Raw genomic sequence first — 22,334 nt, forward strand, 5'->3', positions numbered from 1 at the left:
CGTACGTGCCCGCTTCCAAGATGGCGGCAGCGGTGTCTGGCGTGCTGGGCCGGGCGGGCTGGAGGCTCCTGCCGCTGCGGTGCCTACCCGGTGAGGGGGCGGCCGAGCTTGGGAGCGGGGAGCGTATGCCGGGAGGGGCGCGAGGTCGACCGAGGCTGGGTGCGGGGCGGAAGAGGCCCCGGTGGCGGCGGCCCGCGGGCAAGGTGAAGTGAAGGGCATCGGTGTGGAACAGCTGGCATCGCTAGCCGTTCCTTCGGCCGGCTTTGCTGTCTGCCCGCGGGCAGTGCGGGGCGGGGGCACGGGCGAGGCCTGTTAACGGAGTCTCGGTGAGGAGCCGGACATCCAAGGTCACCGAGCCCCTGGGTCGTGGAACCCGCAGTCTTGGCCCCATTCTCTTGGTGCCCGGGCCGGGGTCACCCAGGGACCGTGGCAGCTCACGCCCGGGCGGCCAGTTCTATTGTTTTCCCAAAGCCAGGCGTTTTCCCGCAGCGTCACTCACTTAGCAACATTAGTGTGCCACTATTGGGGCCCTATGTCTAGTTTGTTGGTTTTTGACAGAACGGGGATTTGAACTCAGGCCCGCAGCTTCCAGCACTTGAGCCAAGTCCCCAACCCATTTCCACTTGAGTTATTTTTCAGATAGGGTCTCGCCGTCCTTTTGTTCCAGGAGGCCACGGACCGCAGTCGTCTTACTTTCCTTCCCACTTACACCTCTCGCCTACTAGGGGTCACAGGCCCCCGGCTTCTTTGTTAAGATGGGGTTTGGTCCCCATAGGCTGGCCTGGACCCCTGTCCTATAGGCATAAGCCACCGTGCTCTCTCCAGCCCTGCTGTGTTTTAATTTCTGCATCTGGCTATCCAGATTAAAGAGAGAACTGTATTATTATAAATTAAAAACACCATCTTCCGCAAATACACTGTAATAATATGTGGACTCCTATATGAATGTCATTCTCTTGCATTTCAACTCCGATTTTCTCATGAAATGCACGGGTTTTGTGGTCATACTTTGAGATATCTCCTCCACTTTTTCTTTACATATACCAAGATATACAGGTTGCTCTTATAATGCTGTTCTGTTTTATTGATTTGTGTATATATGTATTTTTTGTGGTCCTGGAGTTTGAACTCCAGATCTCTGCTTGTCTGGCAGGTGGTCTACTACTTAATCCATGCTCCGGGCTCTTACAAAAATCATTGTTCCTAGTCAGCACTAGTGGCTCAACCTGTAATCCTAGCTGAAATCTGCAGATCAAGGTTCAAAGCCAGCTTGGGCAGGAAAGTCTGAGACTTCTCTCCCATTAACCACTAAAAAACTGAAAGTGGATCTGTGACTCAAAGTTAGAGCACTAGCCTTGAGCAAAAAAACCTGCTCAGGGATAGTGCCTAGGTCCTGAGTTCAAGCCCCATCACACACACACACACACACACACACACACACACACACACACACACACACACACACACACACACACACACACACACACACACACACACACACACACACACACACACACACACACACACACTCTCTCTCTCTCTCTCTCTCTCTCTCTCTCTCTCTCTCTCTCTCTCTCTCTCTCTCTCTCTCTCTCTTCCTGAGTTATTCTATATACTTTGTGTGTTGTCTTGTGTTTGTTCTTTGAGGCAGTGTCTCACTATATGTCACCCATGCTAGCCTAAAACTGACTATGTAGCCAGAGTTGGCCACATATTCATGAATCTCCTAATTGTGGAGTTACCACACGAGGGTCTATTTATTTTTTAATGGAGTACCTTTTTTTGTTGTGTTTACAAAGAATTCCAGAATAAATATATTTAGTAGAAGTAGACCTAGTAGATCCACTCTTAAGTATTTACCCAAAAGCAATGAAAGCATATGTCTACAAAAACATGTACAAGGATGGGAATGTGGCTTAGTGGTAGAATGCTTGCCTAGCATGCATAAAGCCCTGGGTTCGATTCCTCAGTACCACACAAACAGAAAAAGCCGAAAGTGGCGCTGTGGCTCAAGTGGTAGAGTACTAGCTAGCCTTGAGGAAAAAGAAGTTCAGGAACCGTGCCCAGGCCCTGAGTCAAGCCCCAGGACTGGCAAAAAAAAAAAAAAGTACAAATACAATCATAGCATCTTATTTATCATGGCTAAACATTGAACAGCAAGTACTGTCAACAAAAATAGTAATGTTTTTTAATGGAATACTACAGGGCAACAAAAACTAAAGCTGTGACAGATCAAGACAGACAATAGTTAAAATGGTAAGGATGGATTTCATTCACTGTTGCAGTAAGGTGTCCACTTGAAGAAGGAACTGGTTAGGTAGCCAGGTACCAGTGGCTTATAACTGTAATCCTAGCTACTCAGGAGGCTGAGATCTGAAGATCCAGGTTTGAAGCCAGCCAGGGCAGAAAACTCCCTGTGAGACTCTTATCTCTAATTAACCACGCAAAAGCCAGAAGTAGAGCTGTGGCTCAGTATTAGAGCACTAGCCTTGAGCAGAAGAGCTCAGGGATAGCTGAATTCAAGCCCTGCAACTGACCAACAACAATAAAAAGCCAGCTTTGGTAGGGCATAACTGTAATCTGGCTAAGGCATGAGAATCCTGAGTTTAAGGCCAGCCTAAGGGGCATAATGAGACCCTGTCTCAAAATAATAACCATCCCAAATGATGGAAAGGATAATGTTGATCAAGATGCATTTCACTTGTAAACTGACATGTTGAATTCAACTCCTCCTTATACCTCTGTTCTTATAAGTATGTGACATTTTCTACTCCTTGGGCTTCACATTCTCCTTGAGCAAGTGCAGATTATTATCCTAAATTGGTGGATTTCCAAATCTGCACGTTGAGAGAATGGTTTGCCCAATTCCACATAGTTGGCAATCACGAGACAAAATGGACCAAGAGGCTAGATTGTTCTTTTATTCTTTGGTTCACTACCCTTGCTGCCATATCTGACTTAAGGTTTCTGTGTAGGGCCCAACACTTGGCTGAGTGTTCCAGAGGAGCCTCTGTCTTCTTTCCCATTGGTCTTTAAATTAGTTAATTAACTTAAAATGGGGTTGGTTGTGGGGCTTGAACTCAGGGCCTGGGCACTGCCCCTGAGCTTTTTCGCTCAAGGCTAGCACTCTACCACTTTGAGTCACAGCACTAGTTCCAATTTTCTGGTTGTTAATTGGAGATAAGAGCCTCATGGACTTTCCTGCCTTCTCTGGCTTTGAACCATGATCCTCAGATCTCAGCCTCCTGAGCAACTAGGATTATAGCCATGAGCCACCAGTTCCCAGGATACCCTCCCCATTGTAATGCCATCCTCTGGGTCTCAAAGGGTCTCCTCTGGTGTCTCTGACTGACAACATAGTTTATGTTTCAGTGTCCCGCTGCCGACAACCTCTGGTGCCACGGGCCTTCCATGCTTCTGTGGCGCTCAAGTCTTCAGAAGAGCAGAAGCAGCAGCCTTCCTCCTCCTATTCTCAGCAGCATTCTGAGACACAGGGGGCAGGAAGACCTGATTCAGAGTCTCCTCATCCACCCCCCAGGTAGGCACCTGGACTCCAGAGCAACCATTTCTGCCACTTTGCATGCTCGGGTGTGTCTGTTTCCCAACAGTTCTCTCTTCACCCCTCATTTTTCTTCCTTCCTAAGGCTGTTGGAAAGGTACCTTTGTTTTTAATATTCTGAACTATCCCAGCAATATACCCAAGTTCACAAAAATAAAGCAGAATTATCTAAAATCACACTCGCAGAAAACTTGGCTAACATTTTTGCCTCTTTGATGTTTCTGTAAACATATTTCATACTTATCTGTGTATATAATAAATGCTTAATGACACTCAACACTGTTCCAGAACCTGTTTTTTCACTCAGTAGTACATATGAGAAAGATTTGCACATTTAAATTGGTGTTACACAGGTGGGGTCAACTTAACCTTTCAGAAAGGTATTAATTCAGATTTCCATTAGGTTTAGTTTTTTTTTTTTTTTTTTTATTAATCTTGCCACTGGAAATTGAATGCTGATGTGTGTAAGTAGAATATTCATTTTTCTGGTTTCCTAATTAAAGTTTTTTATTTCAACAAATATTTTCTTAGTTCAAACCCTAGTACTTTCAGAAAAAAATTAACAAGTATATTTTGAGGATCTGCTCTGTGCCCTGGTAGGCAGTTACAATTTGGGACAGCCCAGGTAAAGCCTCTGAGCTGAGCTGTAAACTACAGCCCAGGTGTGTGGCCCATTGTCTTCACATCATAAGTGCTCAGCCACAGCATGCCTTCCCTGATGCCAGAGGGGGAGGTAACTAGACTTCCACCTCCTGCCATTACCACATCACATTGGCATAGAAGAGAGGCAGGGCTCTGGCCTCTGGTGAGCACACCAGAAGTGAGGTGGCTGTCTGATGTCCCAGGTACACAGAGCAGAGCGGAGAGGAGGAGGAGGACTATGAGAGTGAGGACCAGCTGCAGCACCGCATCCTGACAGCAGCCCTGGAGTTCGTACCCATCCATGGCTGGACGGCAGAGGCCATTGCCGAAGGAGCCAAGGTGTGTATTGATGAGGGAAGGGCTGCCTGGAGTCGTAGGAAGCTAAAGGCCTTATGCATTCTTATAGCCTAGTCAAAGCCCCACATAGCTACAGGATTGTCCAGGATTTTTTTTTTCTTTCTCCCCATTATAATGGAATAGATCTTTTTTGGAGGAGGAGGGGTATTGAGACAGGTTCTTACTATGTAGCCCATGAATGGGCAGTACAGGTATGTACCACCTGCCCAGCCTGTTTCTAAATTATTGTGCTGTGGAGTTGGTTCTTGAGAGTCATGTTCTAAGAACACCTATTAGGCAAGAATTGTCTGTGATCAAAATTGACATATTTTGATTCTGAAATGCCTTTTTTTTTTTTGTCGGTCGTGGGGCTTGAACTCTGGGCCTGGGCGCTGTCCCTCAGCTCTTCAGCTCAAGGCTAGCACTCTACCACTTGAGCTACAGCGCCACTTCCTGAAATGCCATTGTTTATAAGAGGCTCTGTATTAAAAAAAAAAAAAAAAAAAAAAAAACTTTTGGCTGGGCACCAGTAGCTCATACCTGTAATCCTAGCTACTCAGGAGGCCGAGATCTGAGGATCACAGTTCAAAGCCAGCCCGGGCAGGAAAGTCCATGAGACTCTTATCTCCAATTAACCACCAGAAAACCAGAAGTGGCACTGTGGCTTAAGTAGTAGAGTGCTCGCCTTCAGCTAAAGAGCTCAGGCCCAGAGTTCAAGCCTCATAACCAACAACAACAGCAAAATAAGAACTTTAGTCATTTAAAACAGGGTCTCAGTATTAGCTCAGGCTAGCCTTGTGTTTGAAGTTTTCCTGCCTCAGCCTCTCAAATACTGTGATTAGAAGTATGCACCACATGTCTAGCTGGAGCCACTTTTTTTTTTTTTTTTTTTTGCCAGTCCTGGGGCTTGAACTCAGGGCCTGGGCACTGTCCCCGAGCTTTTGCTCAAGGCTAGCACACTACCACTTGAGCCATAAGCACCACTTCCAGCCTTTTCTGTTTATGTGGTACTGAGGAATTGAACCCAGGGCTTCATGCGTGCTAGGCAAGCACTCTACCATTAAGCTACATTCCTAGTCCCTGGAGCAACTATTTTTTAATTGTTAATTATTTTTGTCAGTCATGGGGCTTGAACTCAGGGACTAGGTACTGTCCCTGGGCTCTTTTTACTCAAAACTAGCTAGTACTCTACCACTTTGAGCCATAGCACTGCTTCCAGTTTTCTGATTTAATCAGAGATAACAGTCTCACAGGCTTTGTTGCTCAGGCTGGCTTTGAACCTCAGTCCTCAGAAACTAAGCCTCCTAAGTGGCTAGGATTACAGATGTGAGACACTGGTGCCCAGCTTGAGCCACTATTTTAATGCATCAATAAAAAAGAAAAATGCTGCCCATTAAGGTATGAGGTATGATGAATTTTCTGAATCTTACTGGTCTGTGTATGTGTGTTTGTGTGTGCTTGCTTGTGCTGCGACTGGGGCTTGAACTCAAGATCGCAAGCTCTCAGCTCAGATTTATGCTCAGGTTAACTCAGGTTAACTTCAAACCACCATCCTCAAATCTCAGCCTCCTGAGTTGCTAGGAGCCACCAGCTCCTAGTTCATACTGGGAAATATATATATATGTATGTCTTAAAATTAATAAGATGATGTTTGAAACACCCTCAAGAATTTTGGATTTATTTCTCTCAGCAAGTTACTGTTATTCTGTTTTAGAAGAGATTGCTGTTATAGAGTAAGCATTCAGCTCCCCTGTAGGCCACAGTGTGGAGTTGCCCTGTAAGAAGTTCTCAAGGATAGACAGGAAATTACAGTCTTGTCTCCCATCCCAACCTGCTGCTGGCACTTTAGACCATGGGCCAGCTTGTGCTTCACTTCAATTTCACAGTCGCTTGTCTTTTCACTACCCCACAAGGGAAGTCATGTGAGTGGGATGTGTAAACTTTCACACCAATGCTCACTGCAAATTGAAAGGATGGGTTTGATCCTCAGTACCACCAAAAGAAAAAAAAATCTATGATACACCAAAGATACTACCATCAGCTTTTTTTTGTTATTGTTGGTTGTAGGGCTTGAACTCAGGGCCTGGGCACTGTCTCTGAGCCTCTTTGTGCTCAAAGATAGTGCTCTACCACTTGAACCAAACTTCAAGTTTTTGAGTGTTAATTGGAGATGAGAGTCTCATGGGGACTTTTCTGCTCAGGCTGGCTTCAAACCATGATTCTCAGATCTCAGCCTCCTAAGTAGCTAGGATCAGGTGTGAGCCACCAGTGCCCGGCTCCATCAGCTTTTTGATGTTTTAAAATTTTGCTCATTATTTATTGAGCAAATAATATACATGCACTGTTCCAGGTCCACCAAAAAAGAGAGAGAGAAAGAGAAAGGCAGAGATGGGCAGGCCTCATTTCCAAGAGATCAGGTAGAGAGAACGGTTCAGGAAAGGGCTTGCGGGTGCTTCCCCTAGCCCTGTCATATTAGTTGGGGATCTAGGTGCAAGTGCCACACCTTAACTCTTAACTGATCTGTGCAAGAAAAGGAGTGTTTTAACTCATTCAGTGACAAGTGTCTTAACAGCTCTGGTAGTGTTCCAAGGCTGTGCTTCCAGAACCATCTCCCCACAATGCTCTGCTTCCTTGTCCCGGCTTCCTTTTCAGAGAGGTTTTTATGCAAAACTAAAACTACAGGACACTGGAAAGAAAGCATTAGGTCCTGTCCTATGCCCATTCTGAGCCAGTGGTTAACTCACCCTCTATGTACCAAAGGCTGGACGGGATATGAGAGACTGGTGGTCTGAAGAGTGAGGGTGCACTGTAGAGCAGTCCCCTGTGATGGACAAGGCCAGACAGGAAGCAGCTGCTTTACCAGGCCCCACTGCCCTGTGTCCTCTGCCTTTTGTAGTCCCTGGGACTCTCCAGTGCAGCAGCCAGCATGTTCGGGAAGGATGGCAGTGAGCTGATTCTGCACTTTGTGACCCAGTGCAATGCCCGGCTTACCCGAGTGCTAGAAGAGGAGCAGAAGCTGGTACAACTGGGCCAGGCAGAGTAAGTCCTGTGGTATTATCTCTTAGGGGGCAGCAAGGACTAACTAGGGTCCCTGAATCTAGCAGCTGTCCCCAGGAGCCAAATCAAGCAGAGCCAAAAGAGTGATTACCAACTTTGCTTCTCAGATGGTTCTGAAGCCCAACAGCCAGTCCTGACAGATTTCTTTAGGATGACCTTTTCCCTGGGCTGATATGCAGTGTAGCCCCAAGTCCCTGCCTTTGATCTAGAGACACACTGTTTTCTTTTCCCTCTTCCAGGAAGAGGAAGACAGACCAGTTCCTGAGGGATGCAGTGGAAACCAGACTGAGAATGCTGATCCCGTACATTGAGCACTGGCCCCGGGTAGAGACCACTTCCAGGCCCCAAAGCAACAGAAATAGTAGCGTTTCTCATTCTCAGCACCTGCCACTCAGAGGACCTTATGCTGCTGGGAAGTTAGCTCGTACTCCATAGACCCAGGAAAGCTCTGTACACTCAGGAGGTTGGGAGCCCCAGAGAGAGCAACACTGAACCCTCTGGGTCTCAGTGCTTTGATGTGAGTGGCCTGGGGGTGACCCCAGGCCTTCCACAGGAAGAATGAAGGAGGTTAGTATAGTAAGAGGATTCAATTGGCCACCCTTACCTCAATAATAGCCCTATTGTGTTCCAGATCTCGGGAACTGGGACTGCTTGTCATATTGCCGGCACAGTACTTGGAGAAGGCATGCTCATTCCAAGGACTGCAGCCCTTTTTCTGAAGCTTCTTTTTTCCTCTCTCAAAGCCTGTCAGTGTGGGCCATTCTCCAAGTTGTAAAGTACAGAGTCAAAAAGCACATCAGAAATGATGTGTCATCGGTCCAGCTGGAAGACTACTGAGTGTGTAATGTCAGGTGGCCACCATTCCAGCCCCATGGCCTGCCTAGCCCAGGCCTGGGTATGAAGCCAGGACAGTTGTGTACCTGGGTTTAATCCCTAGCAGCACATTATTGGGCCCTTGCTGTTGTCCTGATTCAGCACAGCCTTCTGGGCAGCTTCCAGGCCAGACCAGGGCCCTCTGAACAGCTCTGTGAGTCACAGCAGTGGATTCAAGAGTTAAAATGGCAAGGCCTTGTCCAGGCAGAGCAGGAGGGCCTCTGACTGATGCTATCACTAGTGTGAGCTGAAGGAAACAAATCAACTACAGCTGTCTCCATGCACTTTGCAAGCCTACTGTGTGCTTGTTACCTGTTACCTGTGTGCAGTACCTGTCCCTCTATCCTCTCTCCACAGGCCCTCAGCATCCTCCTGCTCCCTCACAACATCCCGCCCAGCCTGAATCTGCTCACCAGCATGGTGGATGACATGTGGCACTACGCTGGGGACCAGTCTACAGATGTGAGTGTTGCCTGCAGGCCCACAGGACCCCCAGGACGGCTTGGGTGAAACATTTTTCCAGAAAGCCATTGTGAAATGGCTTTTATCAGAAACCTTTGCAGGAGTCTGCGGTGTCATTCCCATCCAAGCTGTGAGGAAGGCCCCTCCTTGGCCAGAGTAGGATCTAGGTACTTAGAGACCAGCACTGAGCATCAACTTGTGGTTGCTTTTTTTTGGGGGGGGGGTCCGGTTGTGGGGCCTGAACTCTGGGCCTGGGACTGTCCCTCAGCTCTTCAGCTCAAGGCTAGCACTCTACCACTTGAGCCACAGCGCCACTTCTGGCTTTTTTCTTTTTGCTTATGTGGTGCTGAGGAATCGAACCCAGGGCCTCATGCATGCAAGGCAAGTGCTCTACCACTGAGCCACCTTCCCAGCCCTTGGATTGCTTTTTATAACCATTTTTCCCCTCAATCTTCTAAGATGGAGATTCTGCAGAATTCCTCGGTGTCTGTCTTTGCTGAAACTGATTTTTTGGGGGTTACAGGGAGATGCCATGAAGGTACCCATTGCTTCTCCCACTCATCTTGGCCTGCTTTGCTGAAGATCAGTAAGCTCCTTCAAACAGGCACCAGGAAAGATATGACTTGTTAATGTTACCATATTACTGGTGGGAAATTAAAAAACCAAGTATACTTTCCTAAAGGAAATTAAAAGGTAGTTCTTTGTGGGATTAGGAGAGGAGGCACACTGATAGTCCCAGCACACTTAGAACAAAGTGCTTTAATAAACTTCCTCAGTGTGAGATCTTAAGGAAACAAAATTAGAAAGCAGAGAAATGAAAGGAATAAAACAAGCAGACAAGCCACTCCTCTGAAGAGTAGTTTGCCAGGACTGGCAGAAGTCACCAGGGACTTGAACTCTCAGCTCTGCCCAGGTGTTATGCCCTGCTTCTAACCCTGCCTCAGGCCCCACTCTACTGGCAAGCACACTAAGGCTTGGTCATAACTGGATTCAGGTATCCAAAGACAGTTCTTCACTAACAGTTCCTGAGTGGAGTGACCGCTTCCTGGCACATAATTCAGGCCCACTAACACAACTAGAAAGGGTTACACACAGCAGTTCACTTTTTTTTTTTTTTTTTTTGGTGCTAGTAGGACTTGAAATCAGGTTCTCATACTTGCTGGTTAAGTGCTCTAGCATTTAAGTCATGCTTCCAGCCATTTGTTTATTTCTTTATTTTTATTTTAGACAGGGTCTTTCAGTGTAGCATAGGCTGGCCTTGAGCCAGCCTATTATAGGCATACATCATTCAGCCGAGTTTTAGTTTTAAACTTCATAGGCAATGCTGATGCCTAGACAAGTTGAGGACAGTAATGTTACCCAGAGGGCCATATGGATCTGTGACGGAAAGAAAACATCAGAAGGGATCCTCAGAGTCCCCAAAGTGTTGGGTGGGAATTACCCAGAATTCTCCAGACCCACCGAGCAGTAGTCAGCCCTCATCCTTGGTGGGTGTCTCTACAGTTTAACTGGTATACTCGTCGTGCTGTGCTGGCTGGCATCTACAACACAACAGAGCTGGTGATGATGCAGGACTCATCCCCAGACTTCGAGGACACTTGGCGCTTCCTGGAAAACCGGATTAATGATGCCATGAACGTGGGCCACACTGCCAAGCAGGTAGTTGGGGGCCAGCAGTTTGGGAACTCTCTTCAATCAGCTCCCCTGTCTCTCAGGTACACAACTGGTCACCTAGTTGTTCCTGTGCTCCCTGTTGGCCTTAGCCTACAGTCTAGGGGCCTTCCCGAGAAGGCTGGCTGTTGTTTTCTGAAGGGTCATGCTTTGCCCAGGTGTGACTATTGTCCTAGGCTCCTCCCCCATCCGTTGGGTCATCTAGATTCCACTTGTCTGGACTCATGGGCTTTCTCACTGTCCATCTGCGCCACCTTTGGTTTCATCATGGGGACTCAGGGAAACCTCACTCACATTCCTTCTAGGTAAAGTCCACTGGAGAGGCACTGGTTCAAGGACTCATGGGTGCAGCAGTGACGGTGAGTACTGCCCACCCATCTACCACCCCACTCAGGCCCGGTGCCATTTCTAGCATGCATCACTGACTCCACAGAGTTTGTAACCTTCAACTGAAAGCTGATAATAAGACAGACACCGATTTAGCTGCAGTCTTGATCCCAAATGCCTACTTCTTTTCATTACTGGTGTCAGGGAACAACATTGACTCCAGGCCCCTGGTGTGTCCAGAACCTCTCTTAGCCATGCCTGCCTCCATGAGAACCCCAGTCTTACCCTCTGAAGACCCTGAGGTGAGGCCTCACACGCTCTCTCTGTTACCATTCTTGTACCAGCTCAAGAACCTAACAGGTCTGAACCAGCGCCGGTGAAAGGATAGATGTCAGCCTGAGTTCCTGGAAGAAAATAAGCAGCTAGATTTAAAGAGCTTTGATAAGTAAGTATCGTCCATGGAACCAGATGTTCATGAAAACACACTGAAGGACTCTGGAGTCACTCCACAGCCACTAGGAAACCATCAGGCACCTGACACAACTCTGGCCTGGAACTGGGCCACTTCTTCAGTTCCTGCTACCCATCTGGTCTTGTGAAGCCTGAGGGATGCTCTCATCTGAGCACTCAAGCCACAGAAACAGCACCTCCCTCACGGTCTTACCTTGATCATGTCTTAGTCTTACAAGTAGTTGGTGGGGCAACCAGGCACCAGGTCCAATGCCACCACAAGGTGGCAGCCCATCCCCAGCAGAACATAGGCTTGGGTGCACACAAGTTCCTTGCTATTGTCCTGAGATGCTACACCTGCACATCCCCTTAGAAAGCTGCCTCGCCTGAGGTGGGTGCCTGCTGGGTGGACAGTGATGCGTTGTGGGAGTGTTACTGTATTTAGAATATGTACAATGAATGAATCTGTAAAAATAATAAATATATTTGAAGCAGTTTCCTGTTGTAGTTTCTCAGAGGTGAGGAATATCTAGCCTCTGAGCTGTATAAGGCCCACAAATCATACATGACAGAACAGACACATATGCTTCTCATTATCTGGCCTTGGCCATCTGCCTTGAGCTCTAGTCCTGGTGCTGCCAAAACCTACAGGAAAAAAGGCAACAAGATTTTCCAGCCAACCAAGTGATGGTAGCAGGGTCTTTCCCAGTCTGTTAGCTCGTGTGTGTGTGTGTGTGTGTGTGTGTGTGTGTGTGTGTGTGTGTGTGTGTGTGTGTGTGTGTGTGTGTGTGTGTGTGTGTGTGTGTGTGTGTGTGTGTGTGTGTGTGTGTGTGTGTGTGTGTGCATGCGTGCTAGTATCATACTCTTGAACTCTGGGCCATGTGCTCTCACTTGGCTTTTTCTTTCAAAGCTGATGCTCTATTACTTGCATCACACCTCCACTTCCATCATGATTCTTTCTTCAGCTTTAATGATTTTTGTCAGCCTTTACCCTACCTGGCCCCACTCTGGACCTCTGCATCTCTGTCTTCTGCATTGCTGTCTGCCTAAGTCAGCAAAATCACCCTGGGCAAATCAGGAGTTAATCAGAGCTCAGGTTTCTTCATGTGGGCTTTCCACTGACATGTGCCTCTAAGCCCTGTGAAGTTCTTGCAGTAGTTAGTCCATTCCATTGCCATCTCCTTTGTCCTTCATAGCACCCATCTTACAGTCAGCAGAGTAATTTGTTAGTACTGAGAGGCATGGGTGGAGCAAGGGCCCCTCTGAGCACTTACTCTAGTCAGGAAGAGATGTCATTCCTTGCTCCAGCAAACTCTTCATTCTCTGGTGACCTTTCTGCCCCCCAAAAGTAGTTTCTGCTATGTTCTACGTAAAGGCTGCTTTCCTGTGGGTAAACAGCTACCACTTTTTGAAGTCCATTTAAGCCTGTCTAGTCTATGTAAGGGACTGGGGTAATTCTTAAAAATGTTCATGTTTAACGTATGTGACAGCACACATTGTCAGGCACTAGGAATGGAGACATGAGCTCCCACCCTCCACAACTCCATAGCACTGTAAATGAAGCCTCAAAGAGCACTTTGATCTTTTCCTGTGGTGTATAGAAGTACATCGTCCAGATGAGGGTGAAGTGGAAAAGGGATGTGTGTCTTATCGAAGCATACTTTGCCAAAATGGACATGAATTCCATAGATGAACTTTTTTGTGGTATTAGGATTTGATTTCAGAGCCTCAATGAGCTTGCTAGACTGGCTGGCTGCTCTATCAGTTAAGCCATGCCTCCTGTGTGGCTTTTTGCTAGGTATTGTGGAGATGGAGTCTAGAAAACTTTTCTGCCTAAGCCGGCTTGGAATGGTGCTCTGGATCTCCTGAATAGTTAGGATTATTACAGACATGACTGTCTGCCATGTTTACTTCATTTAAAGAAACAGAAAAGCAAGGTTCCTGGGGCTCCCACCTGGAATCCTAACAACTCAGGACATTGAGATCTAAGGATCTCAGTTTGAAGCCAGCCTGGGCAGGAAAGTCAGACTCTCTCTCCAACAAACAACTCAAAAGCCAAAAGTGGAGCTCTGCCTCAATCCGTAGAGCACCAGCAAAAAAGCTCAGGGATAGTGTCCAGGCAGAGTTCCAACCCAAGACCAGCACCAAAAAAAAAAAAAGTTCATTATATTCCTTCGTGTGTATTAAGCGGGTCTATATTTAAAACCAATGTAATTAGTTTTACCTTTTGCTATTACAAACAGTACCGGCATGAACATGCATCTATATGTATCTTTGCTTACAACTGTAAGCGCTTCAGCCAGTGGAGTACGATTTACCACTTTACCTTCCAACATGGTGGAACCAGATACATTTTGAAGCCTATGGGATTAGAAAACTCTGGGGCTGTACCGGCCTCCGGGCAGCAGGTGGCGCTGCGGCGTGCTTCTTGGCGGAAGGGGTGGTGCCATACGGACTGACTTCCGGGGCCTGTAGACGCGCAGGCGCAGTGGTGCTGACGCGGGAAGTCGGTGGCCGTGGGGCGCGATGCCGTACGCCAACCAGCCCACCGTGCGCATCACGGAGCTCACGGACGAGAACGTCAAGTTCATCATCGAGAACACGGACCTGGCGTAAGGGCTCTGGAGCTGGGGGTGGGGCTGGTGTGCCTCCTGAGCGAGCTGGGGCGCGGGGAGCGGGGCGGCCTGTGGGGGCCGCCGTGGGGCGCAGGGCACTGTGGGGGCCGCGGGGCGGGGCGGGGGCGGTCGCGGGGAGCCGGGCAGCCGGGGGAGGGGAGCGGAGGGAGGGGGCGGCCTGCGGAGGCCGCGGAGCCCCTCACGCTCAGGCTAGGCTGTTCTCCTCCAGGGTGGCCAATTCTATTCGAAGAGTCTTCATCGCCGAGGTACCCATAATAGGTACGCGACCCCCGTTCCTGCCGTCCTTGCTGAGGGTGAGGGTACTGAGAAAACGGGAGTGCTGACATTTTCATACGCGTGTGCAATGTACTTAGGTGTCTTCCTGAGAGTGTCTGATTCGATTTAACAGGATTATCTTCAGTTCCATCCATGTCCCTGCAAAATGACAATTTCATTCTTCTTTATGGCCGAATTGTACTCCATTGTGTATACGCCCCACATCTTGTTTGTCTGTTTCTTTAGCTGTTTTATGAGTCTGTTGTTTCAGCCACGTGTGTAAGTACGTAATTGCCAGTCTGGAGGTAAAGTCGTACACGGATGTGACACTAGACAAAGCACAATAGGGGTCTTAAGGAGAATCTGGACAGAAATTTATGAGCGCTGAGGAGTTCACAGGCAGGGTGTGGTGACTTCTGTAGCATAGAGGACAGTCTGGGCTTGGCTTTCAGAGGGTGAGCGTTTTCACCTGCGGGAAGCAAGGTGGGAGGGGAGGGGAAGTGGTGGTAGTACATGCCAGGGAGAAGAGATCAGGGGACCTGCTTATAGTCCTTGCTTGGTTTGGGAAGCATTGCAGACAAAGCACATCAAGGTCTGGCCATGTCTGGGCCTCTGTGACCTCTATTCCTAGTACCTCTGCCCCTTTGGCCTTTAATCTCTTGGATCGTGCGTGCGTGCGTGTGTGTGTGTGTGTGTGTGTGTGTGTGTGTTTTGTGTTAGTACTGGGCTTGAACTCAGGGCCTGAATACTGTTCCCTAGCTTTTTCACTCAAGAATGGCACTCTTTATCACTTGAGCCACAGCTCTATGTTCAGCTTTTTGGTGGTTAATTGGAGATAAAGGTCTACCCAGGCTGGCTTTGAAACTTGATCCTCAGATTTCAGCCTCCTGAGTAGATAGGATTACAGGCTTGAGCCACCAGTGCCCAGCTGTAGTGGCAGTTGGTTTCAGACTACATGTTGTATAGATATTTGTTTATGAATTGTGAGCGAGATTAGGTTTTCTAACAAGTATGTTTTGCCCACTGAAGGATAGAATGATTGAAGAACTATTGGTGTGGCCCATAAATAAGTCTGTTTCTTCTGTAAGGCATTCTGTAATAGTTAGGTACCCAAATAATTTTTGTTTTTAGATTCGGTATTGGCATGGGTAACAGATTTAAGTGCTTCTCAGGAAAACCTCCAGCTCAAAGTTAATGTTCCCTCTTATGTGGTATACTCTTAAGTGTTTCTCTGTGTGGTACCAGAAACTCCTGCATTAAATTCCCCTGGACACAAAAGTGAAGCATTTGATTCTTGTTTAATGCAATTTCTGGGACCCAACTCTAGTACTGCAAAATCAGAAACTCTGGAAGCCTGACCCAGGCCTCTACAATTTAGTTAGCAATGGTAAGAACACTGCTGTAAGTCTGAGGGTGGATTTGGTGGCAAAACTTCACACACGTGTGGGCCCCCCCCACACACCTTGGTGTGTGGTGCTGGGGATGGAAACTAAGGTCTTTGGCATGCTGGACAGGTGCTCTACCATTGCAGTAGCCCCAGTCCCTCTCACTGTGTTCTGCTTCTTCATTGCTTAGCCATCGACTGGGTTCAGATTGATGCCAATTCTTCTGTCCTTCATGATGAGTTCATTGCTCACAGGCTTGGTAAGTGCTGGTATTCAATTAGGGGGAGGGAACTGTGTGTGGAGTCAGAGGAAGAGGCCTCTCCAGCTTTAGGAGGTGGCTGTTGACTCTTGTTTACAGTGCTTTTCTGTGTCTTCCAGGACTAATTCCACTCACCAGTGATGACATCGTGGACAAGCTGCAATACTCTCGGGTATGTGTGGTGGCTGTACTGTGGGCTTGGGGAAAGGCCTTGGGTCTCTTTGGAATCTTTGTGGACATATTCTCTTCTCTCTTGGCCTGAACCATAGTCTAGAAAGTCAATGTAGACATGGTATAAAGCCCACGGTAGGGCTTCATTCTAATGAGACCAAGACAGGAAAGGCTCAGGGCCTCAGGATGCTTACTAGCCAGCCATACAAGAGAACACCCATTCACTCTGAGCATCTTTATGGTGGGAAGTGTTAAAGAAGAGACCTGGCAGACTGAAGGGAGTTAACAGCAGGCTGTGGTGAGTGCAGACAGGAGTAGAGGGAATGGTAAGTACCTGGGAGATCTGCCTGTGGGGTCCAGTCCCTCCTATAGGTGATGCCAGTTAAGAGTGGACCTGGGTGGGAGCAGGCTGGGTTACTCCCTCCTTTGTTTGGGCTGCATTTTAGACTATGCCCTTTTGGTGGCTTTGGCTGATCCTGAATCAGCGTTATATGCCCAAGGATTATAGCATTTTTGTGGTGGCTAGTTTGATATGTCTAGTAAATATATAGGATTAGGAGAAATATTGAAAAGTGTGGAGCTAATACAATTTAGCTTAGTATGTTGCATTTAACATATTGCAGTATTTGCTTCAAATTATGAGTTTGTTTTATTGGGCTTTTTTTGGGAGGGGGAGCGGTGCAGGGGGTTACTGGGATGGAATCCATGGTCTTGTATGCTAGCTAGCTGATCCACTTCTGAGCTACATCCCTCAGCCCAAGATTTTTTTTTTTGGTCAGTCATGGGGCCTGAACTGTAGGCCTGGACACTATCCCTCAGCCCTTCAGCTCAAGGCAAGCGCTCTACCACTTGAGCCATAGCGCCACTTCTGGCTTTTTCTACTTATGTGGTGCTGAGGAATCGAACCCAGGGCCTCATGCATGCAAGACAAGCACTCTACCACTGAGCCACCTTCCTAGCCCCTTAGCCCAAGATTTTAAAAAGATGTAACAAGGCTAGGATGTAGCTCAGTGGCAAAGTGGTTGCCTAGCAAATGTAACAACGTCCTAGGTTCAGTCCCAGTACAAAAGACAAAAAGAAAAAGAAAAACGTTGTCAGGTACCAGTGGCTCATGCCTGTAATCATAGCTAATCAAGAGGCTGAGATCTGAGGATCATGGTTCAAAGCCAGCCCAGCAAGGAAAGTCTGTGAGACTCTCATGTCTAGTTAACCACCAGAAAACCAGAAGTGGTGCTGTGGCTCATAGTGGTAGAGCACTAGCCTTGAAAAAGTTCAGAGACAGTGCCCAAGCTCTGACTTAAGCCCCAAGCCCAGCACCACCACCCCCCCCCAAAAAAAAAAATGCTGTCCCACCCATGTATGACTATAGACTACTCAAGTTACAGCCTTTAATTGCTTCTTCCTCCTCATCCTGCAGATGTCAGAGTATGCCAGGTTTTCCTCACTGGTATCAGAGAGAGAACAGTTTATTATTTTTTTGTGTTTTTTTAATTTTTTTGTTACCATAAAGGTGATATACATAGGGGTTACAGTTACGTAAGTCAGATAAAGAGTATATTTTTTCCCCACCAGTTCTGGTACTTGAACTCAGGGCGAGGGCACACTCCCTGAACTTTTGCTCAAGGCTAACACTCTACCACTTGAGCTACAGTGCCATTTCGAGTTTTTTCTGTTTATGTGTTACCGAGGAATTGAACCCAGGGCTTCATGCATGCTAGGCAAGCACTCTACTACTAAGCCACATTCCCATCCCAGTACATCTCTTTTTGGACAGTGTCACCCTTTTCTAGCTCTCTCCCAGTTTTTCCCTCCTGTCCCCACCCACAGTGGTATAGTTCATTTTCAACAGTGTCCAGTAAGTACCATTGCTATATTTGTTTACCCTTTGTCTCTTCATTTCTGTGGGAGAAAAATGTTGTGATTATTCTCAGAACGCTCATCTTGGCTTAAGTTGATTCATGTGGTCCCTAAGGTAGGAATAGATTGTTTCAAGAGCCCTAGTTGGGACACAGGCCTGTAATACCAGCATTCATGAGGCCAGGAAGAAAAAGGAAAAAAAAAGAAAAGAATGGCAGATGGTGGTAATTGTGAAGTAGTACATTATACTTTTCTCCAGTTTGTGTATGGATGAAATATTTCATAAGAAGATAAAGGTAGTGTTTCAAGACTTGAAAGCTACTTTATTCTGTTCTTCCTAGCTTATTAGGTCTGTCTAGTCCATGGCCAGCTGAGCTGCAGCATGTGAAGCATTCTGCCCTTCATAGCCTGGGTCCTCTGAGGGTGGTGAAGAGTTAGCCTCGGGCTCTTGTGCAGCCTCATGGCAGTGGGTGTGGGAGGCCAGTGGGTGTATAGGTTGTCTCTGAGTTCATGCTGTCCTTGGGGATGGTGTACCAGATTGTTGCTGCCACAGGAGCCTGGGGACTGTGGTCAGCTAACTTTGCAGATAAAGAAACTTAAAGGAGCTGGGTGCTGAAGCAGGGGGTCCAAATGGGCTATGTTTTTCTGTCATAAATTTGGTGCTTCATCTCTGCCTCAGGACTGTACATGTGAGGAGTTCTGCCCCGAGTGCTCAGTGGAGTTCACTCTGGATGTGCGGTGTAATGAAGACCAGACACGTCATGTCACATCCCGAGACCTCATCTCCAACAGCCCCCGGGTCATTCCGGTCAGTGTCAGTGCAGTCTGCCTATCCAGGGCCCTTGTGCATTGCTTTCTGGCCCCTTGTGGGCCAGGTTGGAGAGTAGGTCCTTCTGAGACAAGTGCTGGTTCTGGATTCCTGAGCAGAGGGGCATGCATGGTGCTGTTTTGCCCAGGCACCCTGCCCTAGGCCATGGGATTGCTGAGGGCTGAGAAGGCTGCACTTTGTGGGTGGAGACCCCCTTTCCATGACTTGACACATACAGGCCAGAGGGTGCCAGGGACTTGAGTGGCTTATGGACGCATGTTTGCGTTGTACAGGTGACATCCCGGAACCGCGATAATGACCCCAATGACTACGTGGAGCAGGATGGTAAGGTGCTGGGGCCCGCAGGCACCTGGACCCGGCACTGTGTGGCCAGGCGCAGCCTCAGCTCATGTTGCCTGGCTCCAGACCATTTTGTTTGCTTGCTTGTTTGTTTTGGCATCTTGTGGTTTGAGCTCAAGACCTTGCACTTGCTAGACAAGTGCTCTGCCATGTGAGTCTCACCTCTAGCCCTTTTGCTTTAGGTTGTTTTTTAGAGTCTTGTTTTGCCCTTGGATGGCCTCACACCTTAATCCTCCTAGCTATGGCTTCCGTAGTAACTGAGTTTATGGTCCCACCACCAAACCTAGCTTATTTACTGAGATGGTATGGTATATGTGTGGAGGGGAGTGGTTCACTAATTCTTTGCCTGTCTTGTCCTTAAGCTGAGATCCTCCCCATCTCTGTTTCCCAAGTAGTTGAGATTACAGGCATGAACCACTGTGTCCAGCTCTAGACCCATTCTGGCAGGTCTGGGGGGTTTTCCAGCAGCTCTCCAGGTTAGAAGTTGGAGAACTATGCCACTCTTGGCCCATTCCTAACTCATGCCTCTCCCCACAGACATCCTCATTGTCAAGCTGAGGAAGGGCCAGGAGCTGAGACTTCGAGCCTATGCCAAAAAAGGCTTCGGCAAGGAACATGCCAAGTGGAACCCCACGGCAGGGGTGGCTTTTGAATATGATCCAGACAATGCCCTGAGGCACACAGTTTACCCCAAACCTGAGGAATGGTAGGCTCCTGTTGGAGGGAAGGTGGGAATTTGGGGTGAGGGGACAAGACCTCTGCTGAAATGCCCTAAAAGCAGTAGCTGCCCTTGCTGACCTTACATTATGACCTCAGGCCAAAGAGTGAGTACTCAGAGCTGGATGAGGATGAGTCACAGGCTCCCTATGACCCCAACGGCAAGCCTGAGAGGTAAGACCTGGTCTCACAAGACAGTACGCATAAGAGTTGTTGGGGGTCCCCTTCGCCAGCATTCCAGGAAGGCCACCAGCTGCCAAACTATAATGATACATGCAAATCTCGGCTGGGCTTCATACTGTTTGGCTGTGGGGAAGAGCCCTCCCGTGAGCCCAGTTCTCAGTGTTCTGCTTTCTAAGGAGGCCATTTAGGTCCAAACCCAGGGGCTGCAGCCTGGGGCACTGTTTGTTTGGTTTCCCTCCCTTTCCAGTGTGGAACATAGCTGTGGCTCCCTGAGTATCTGCAGGGCGGGCATGAACCACTGCCTAGGTTTTCTGTGTGCCAAGGCCACGTTTCCCTTAGGTGTGAAGTCACATGAGGGGGAAGAGGTGGTTTAGGGCCGGTGGCTCATCTGTGTCTACCTCCTAGGATTTCTCACTGCACTCCTGCCTCTTAGGTTTTACTACAACGTGGAGTCCTGTGGCTCTCTGCGCCCTGAAACCATTGTCCTCTCAGCCCTCTCTGGATTGAAGAAGAAGCTGAGTGATTTACAGACTCAATTAAGCCATGAGATCCAGAGTGATGTACTTACTATAAACTAGCAGCAGCTCACCTGTGTCAGCAAAGGCAGAGTTTGAGGCAGACCACGGCTGGATTTCAGGTCTCTCCTGAGCCCCTGTAGTTTCTGGGCTCTGGACTGATTGCTACTGCTCAAACTCTGGGCAGTCATCAGTACCAGCAAGAATCAGGTTACAGGTAGAATACCAGGATACTTTTTTTGGTGGTTGTTTTGGTTCTTTGTTTTTTGAGGCAGGTTCTTACCCCGTAGGCTATATTGGTCTCAAACACATGACCACAGGTTTGCACCACCACACCTGGCTAGGCAGACAGCTTTCTACTTTTGCATTTGCCTAGCCCTGCTAAGGATTGCCAGTAGAGCTCTTCATAACCCAGCACATCCCTCGCATCCATCCCTTCCATCCAGTTTCCTAGTAACACCACTAGGGGGACATGCTGCTTCTCTGTGGAGACCACTGAGCTGGACTTCTCTCATGATCATTCCAGCTCTTTGATTCCAAATGAAGGAATTTTCACAGCTGTACCCTAGTTTCCTGGTGTTAGGATCAGAGCCAGTGCCAGCATATTCACTCAGTCCTTTCCCCAAGGGACTTTAGATTCCTGGGTGTCTGTAATTTGAGAAGTAACCCTTTGGGAATAGCATTAGACATCCCCTCTTCCCCCAAATAGGTATGCTGGGTTTTTTGTGTTTTTTTTTTTTTTTTTCCTGCCAGCAGTCTGACCACTTGGCTTGGGGTGTTTGATCGGGGGAAGCAAGAGCGAAGGCCGCCCCCCACATATCCCATCAGCAAAGGCTCCAGGAAGAGCACATGGGTAGCAATACACTGGGCAGCCTGGAGAAACCTATGAGTCTGGTGCAGAGGAAGGGATACGTATTGATTAGCAATAGTTTCTTTTTCAAAGTTTTTATTTTTGGCAATAAAGAGCACAACATAATCTCCTTCATGCGTCATTGTGCCACTAGCTGAGCCAGCCGCTCTGCCGCCCTCCCCGGGTCCTCTGCAGCCTGGCTTTCTTCTGGGTGGCCGTTCCCTGGGTCACATTCAGAGCTGGGCTGGCTTTGCCACCTCCCTGGCTCTGGGACACCTCTGGGAGGGGACCTCTCTATCACCACCACCCCCCCTGCCACAAACATGAATAGTGGTTATTTACAAGGTCTGTTTCCACAAATCAGAAACCATAGTATTAAAAAAACAATATAAACAAAAGAACCACGCAACCTAAGTTTTGATGTGGGTAGAAAGATAGCCCTTCTGCACGGTAGTCAATAAATACCAGCACTAGAAAATCAATTGCTTTAATTGCATTTCAGCAGGGAGCCTCAGCACCATGTAGGGAGGAGATGGCAGAGTCTCTGGATTCTGAGCTTTCCAGCACAGGATGACCAAGCCCAGGGCAAGGGACTCTGCTTGGGGTGCTGTCCACCTCTGCCCGTGAGGGGCAGCAGGACTGCTCACCATAGCAGTCTTGCTGTGGCCTTCCTGCCTGGCCCAGCCCGGGCAGGAACAAGCCCCAGTCATCCTCCACCTCTGAGGTAATTGGTACCCCCTTCCCCCAGGGCATCTTGGCCTACTGAGCAGGAAGGAGCCTGTGCAGAAATAACGAGGCCCAACCAGATGTCACCTCTGCTTAAAACTCCAAGTGCAAAGCTGCTAAGTGGCACAACGGAAGTCAAAGCCTTCCTGTGCCACTCGAGGCCAGAGGAACAGAAGGAACAGAAGCCACCTGCTGTATTGGTCCCTGGGCTGCTTAGGAAAAGCCAGTAGGCAGT

At 48.2% G+C, this 22,334-nt stretch overlaps 2 protein-coding genes across 3 annotated transcripts; both read left to right on the forward strand.

The window, feature by feature from the left end:
- Positions 1-5: 5 nt before the first annotated feature.
- Coq9 (coenzyme Q9) lies at positions 6-11,871 on the forward strand. The gene is made up of 9 exons (XM_069992370.1): positions 6-90; positions 3,373-3,538; positions 4,405-4,540; positions 7,434-7,576; positions 7,834-7,918; positions 8,825-8,929; positions 10,433-10,588; positions 10,906-10,959; positions 11,272-11,871. Exons 1-9 carry the CDS (start codon positions 21-23, stop codon positions 11,305-11,307), a joined length of 951 nt encoding a protein of 316 aa, XP_069848471.1. The 5' UTR covers positions 6-20; the 3' UTR covers positions 11,308-11,871.
- A 1,988-nt stretch (positions 11,872-13,859) lies between these two features.
- Polr2c (RNA polymerase II subunit C) lies at positions 13,860-22,329 on the forward strand. 2 transcript variants are annotated; one of them, XM_069992379.1, is made up of 9 exons: positions 13,860-13,989; positions 14,222-14,271; positions 15,844-15,912; positions 16,032-16,084; positions 18,620-18,748; positions 19,042-19,093; positions 19,646-19,814; positions 19,925-19,999; positions 20,442-21,503. In XM_069992379.1, exons 1-9 carry the CDS (start codon positions 13,904-13,906, stop codon positions 20,584-20,586), a joined length of 828 nt encoding a protein of 275 aa, XP_069848480.1. In that variant the 5' UTR covers positions 13,860-13,903; the 3' UTR covers positions 20,587-21,503. The 2 variants fall into 2 exon arrangements, with proteins under 2 accessions (XP_069848480.1, XP_069848479.1); XM_069992378.1 differs by lacking the exon at positions 20,442-21,503 and adding an exon at positions 22,122-22,329 and having other exon boundaries at positions 13,870-13,989.
- Positions 22,330-22,334: the final 5 nt, after the last annotated feature.

The sequence above is a fragment of the Dipodomys merriami genome, unplaced genomic scaffold (genome assembly GCF_024711535.1).
Source record: "Dipodomys merriami isolate MVZ:Mamm:240054 unplaced genomic scaffold, mDipMer1.0.p SCAF_41, whole genome shotgun sequence".
Classification (NCBI taxonomy): domain Eukaryota; kingdom Metazoa; phylum Chordata; class Mammalia; order Rodentia; family Heteromyidae; genus Dipodomys; species Dipodomys merriami.

Excerpts from the sequence above, each read along its gene's own strand:
- Coq9 (XM_069992370.1), top strand. The coding sequence starts at position 21 with ATGGCGGCAGCGGTGTCTGGCGTGCTGGGCCGGGCGGGCTGGAGGCTC. Across the intron at positions 4,541-7,433 it reads CCATTGCCGAAGGAGCCAAG|TCCCTGGGACTCTCCAGTGC; the intron begins GTGTGTATTGAT and ends TGCCTTTTGTAG. Across the intron at positions 10,960-11,271 it reads TCATGGGTGCAGCAGTGACG|CTCAAGAACCTAACAGGTCT; the intron begins GTGAGTACTGCC and ends TTCTTGTACCAG.
- Polr2c (XM_069992378.1), top strand. The coding sequence starts at position 13,904 with ATGCCGTACGCCAACCAGCCCACCGTGCGCATCACGGAGCTCACGGAC. Across the intron at positions 14,272-15,843 it reads CGCCGAGGTACCCATAATAG|CCATCGACTGGGTTCAGATT; the intron begins GTACGCGACCCC and ends TTCATTGCTTAG. Across the intron at positions 18,749-19,041 it reads ACAGCCCCCGGGTCATTCCG|GTGACATCCCGGAACCGCGA; the intron begins GTCAGTGTCAGT and ends TGCGTTGTACAG.